The sequence below is a fragment of the Atta colombica genome, unplaced genomic scaffold (assembly GCF_001594045.1).
Source record: "Atta colombica isolate Treedump-2 unplaced genomic scaffold, Acol1.0 scaffold146, whole genome shotgun sequence".
NCBI lineage: Eukaryota > Metazoa > Arthropoda > Insecta > Hymenoptera > Formicidae > Atta > Atta colombica.
In genome coordinates, this window is record NW_017259235.1 from 906,615 (window position 1) to 908,973 (window position 2,359).

The window sequence follows — 2,359 nt, forward strand, 5'->3', positions numbered from 1 at the left end:
CGCGTGTGCTACACTTTTTTCTCTATTTCTAAAAGATAAATAATAATATTAAGAATGACACAACATAATAAATAAAATGAAATTGGAAACATTCAATAGAGCTAACATTTTAAATTTCAATTCCACCGAGATAATCTACAGAACATTTATAGTGATACACGTAATTCCAAAATTATTCGAAACATTTAAAAAGTTACAAGAACACATGTCGTGTTCTTTAATGAGATTTATATAACACCTGCATTACAAACTCAATAGTAAACGTTTAAAATGTCTGGAAACGTATATGATCGTCTTTATAAAATTCGTAAGTATACCGTAGAGTTACGAAGAACGGGCGATCGTATAGCGGAACAGGCCATTTCTCGTGCTTCCTATAAAAGCAAAGTAAAACGAAGAACAGGTCAAATCAGACAGCAGTAAACGGAGTAGACGACACGACAGATACCGAGATCCGAGACCCGAGAGTCCGAGACGCACAGTCCAAAGCGAGAGTATCGATATTTTATAATATCGATATTTTAAAAATGTTGAGTTGAGACATCGATATTTCGAATCGATATTTCAGACTTTGATAGTTTGAAATATCGATGTGCTGAGTTTACATTTGTTCGTCGAAGAATCCAAATATTCAAGTCTTATTGTGTATACATATAATTATATACATATAATTAATAGAACGGGAGGAAAATATGAATATAATAATAATTAATTGTAAGCAAATGATGAGGATAGCCACTAGTTTGTTGACAAACGGTGGTAACCTTTCAAGAAAATACGCTACTACTGTAGCTGATTACAAAATTACTTGGGTACGACCAGAGAAAGTGTCGTATTTGTCATCTGAAAAATCTGGTGATCAAGGATTAGAAATTGATGTTAAATCATCTGATTTTGCCAAAATATACAAGGAGTTACCCGAATTGAAAAAGTAAATAATAATGCAACTATAGATGGTAATTATTCAGAATACTCACTCACTTAACTTAATAATAATATTCGTCGATACGTTTTCACTAAAAACGAAAGAATCTGGCAGAAAAATGGGGCGGTCGGCCTCGTGAATTGATTTTATTAAGCGTTCAAATTTAAGACTGTAGAGGTTAAGATAGTACTGTCAGTTCGATTCAATATAGCGCTATGTAGGTATACATTCTGCATTAATCACACAAATTTTCTACTTTACAAACATAAATTCACTGTTTTAAAAACACAAATTCACTAGTAATGCAAAAAATTGTGCGTTTAAAGCAGTGAATTTGTGTAATTAAAGCAGAACGTATACATAGTGCTGTATTGAGTCGGGTTGAGACAAGATATAATATTTTAATCTCTAAAGTCTCAAACTTACGCTTGATAACGCTAATAACTCGATTCAGAGGCTGACTGCCGCGTTTTTCTACCAGATTTGTTTTTCATTTTGAGTGAAAATGTGTTCAGTTTGAGTGAAAATCGACAAAGTATATTTTTACTAAGATTTTAGGAAAAGAGTATTCTATTCTAAATAATTACCCTATAAACAAATAAAATTTTATTTTATAATTAAATTCTTAAACATGCTATTTATATGTAATATTTTTTGTCAGTGCCAGTGATATTGTTAAAAAGATATTTACGTTACAATTTCTACCTCGCAAAGAAACAATTAATATTAGAAGAGACAAAATCTTGGAATTGGTTCAAAGGCATAGATTAGATCAAAATTCACCAGAAGCTATAAGCAAGTATAGCTCTACTATAAACAAGATAGATTATACGATAGAATAATAGGTATTTAACATTATCATGCTTTTACTTTTCAGTTGCCATTATGACTAATGACATACATCAGTTGCAAGAATATTTAACGAAATATCCCAAGAACACGAAAATGAAAGTTAAATTGCTAGAAACAATTGCAAAACGAAGGAAAATGCTCAAATATTTACGGCAATGGGATTATAGACGTTTCGAATGGATCTTAGAGAAACTTAATCTTGTTTACAAACCATTACCCGAGTAAGTGCTTTATCAAATATCAATATACATTTATTTTATATTTTGCTGCATTTTATAAATCTGTTCTTACTTTTTACAAAACATTTAATGAATTTTTAGGTTACCTTATCAGGTTACCAGAAAGGATTCTTTAAGACGTTTAACGGAAAAGCATTGTAACGAATTTGTGCAAGAAAAATTGGATATTTACAAAAAAGAATTGAAAAAGTTACAAAAGGATTTTTATATAGAAAAGGCAGAGAAGCTTGCATTTATCAGGGAGGAAGAAATAGCATGTGGATTACAACCGTCAGTAAGCGAGGAGGATATTGCATACACTAAGCAGAAAGCAAAAGAATGTCAAACATAATACATATATATA

At 30.8% G+C, this 2,359-nt stretch overlaps 2 protein-coding genes across 2 annotated transcripts in view; one reads left to right on the forward strand and one right to left on the reverse strand.

Moving 5' to 3' along the window:
* LOC108685188 (cytochrome b-c1 complex subunit 2, mitochondrial) overlaps positions 1-470 on the reverse strand; it is a 2,886-nt gene extending 2,416 nt beyond the window's left edge. Inside the window, exon 1 of the mRNA XM_018189872.1 lies at positions 318-470. Within this exon, the coding sequence (XP_018045361.1) occupies positions 318-362 (45 nt within the window). The 5' untranslated portion in view covers positions 363-470. The remainder of the gene's footprint in view (positions 1-317) is intronic.
* Positions 471-701: 231 nt separating this feature from the next.
* On the forward strand, positions 702-2,347 carry LOC108685147 (28S ribosomal protein S15, mitochondrial; the record flags this gene model as incomplete). The annotated part of the gene is made up of 4 exons (XM_018189810.1): positions 702-931; positions 1,587-1,720; positions 1,803-1,998; positions 2,098-2,347. Coding segments are annotated over 4 exons (810 nt in total), but the record flags the coding sequence as incomplete, so codon positions are not given.
* Positions 2,348-2,359: the final 12 nt, after the last annotated feature.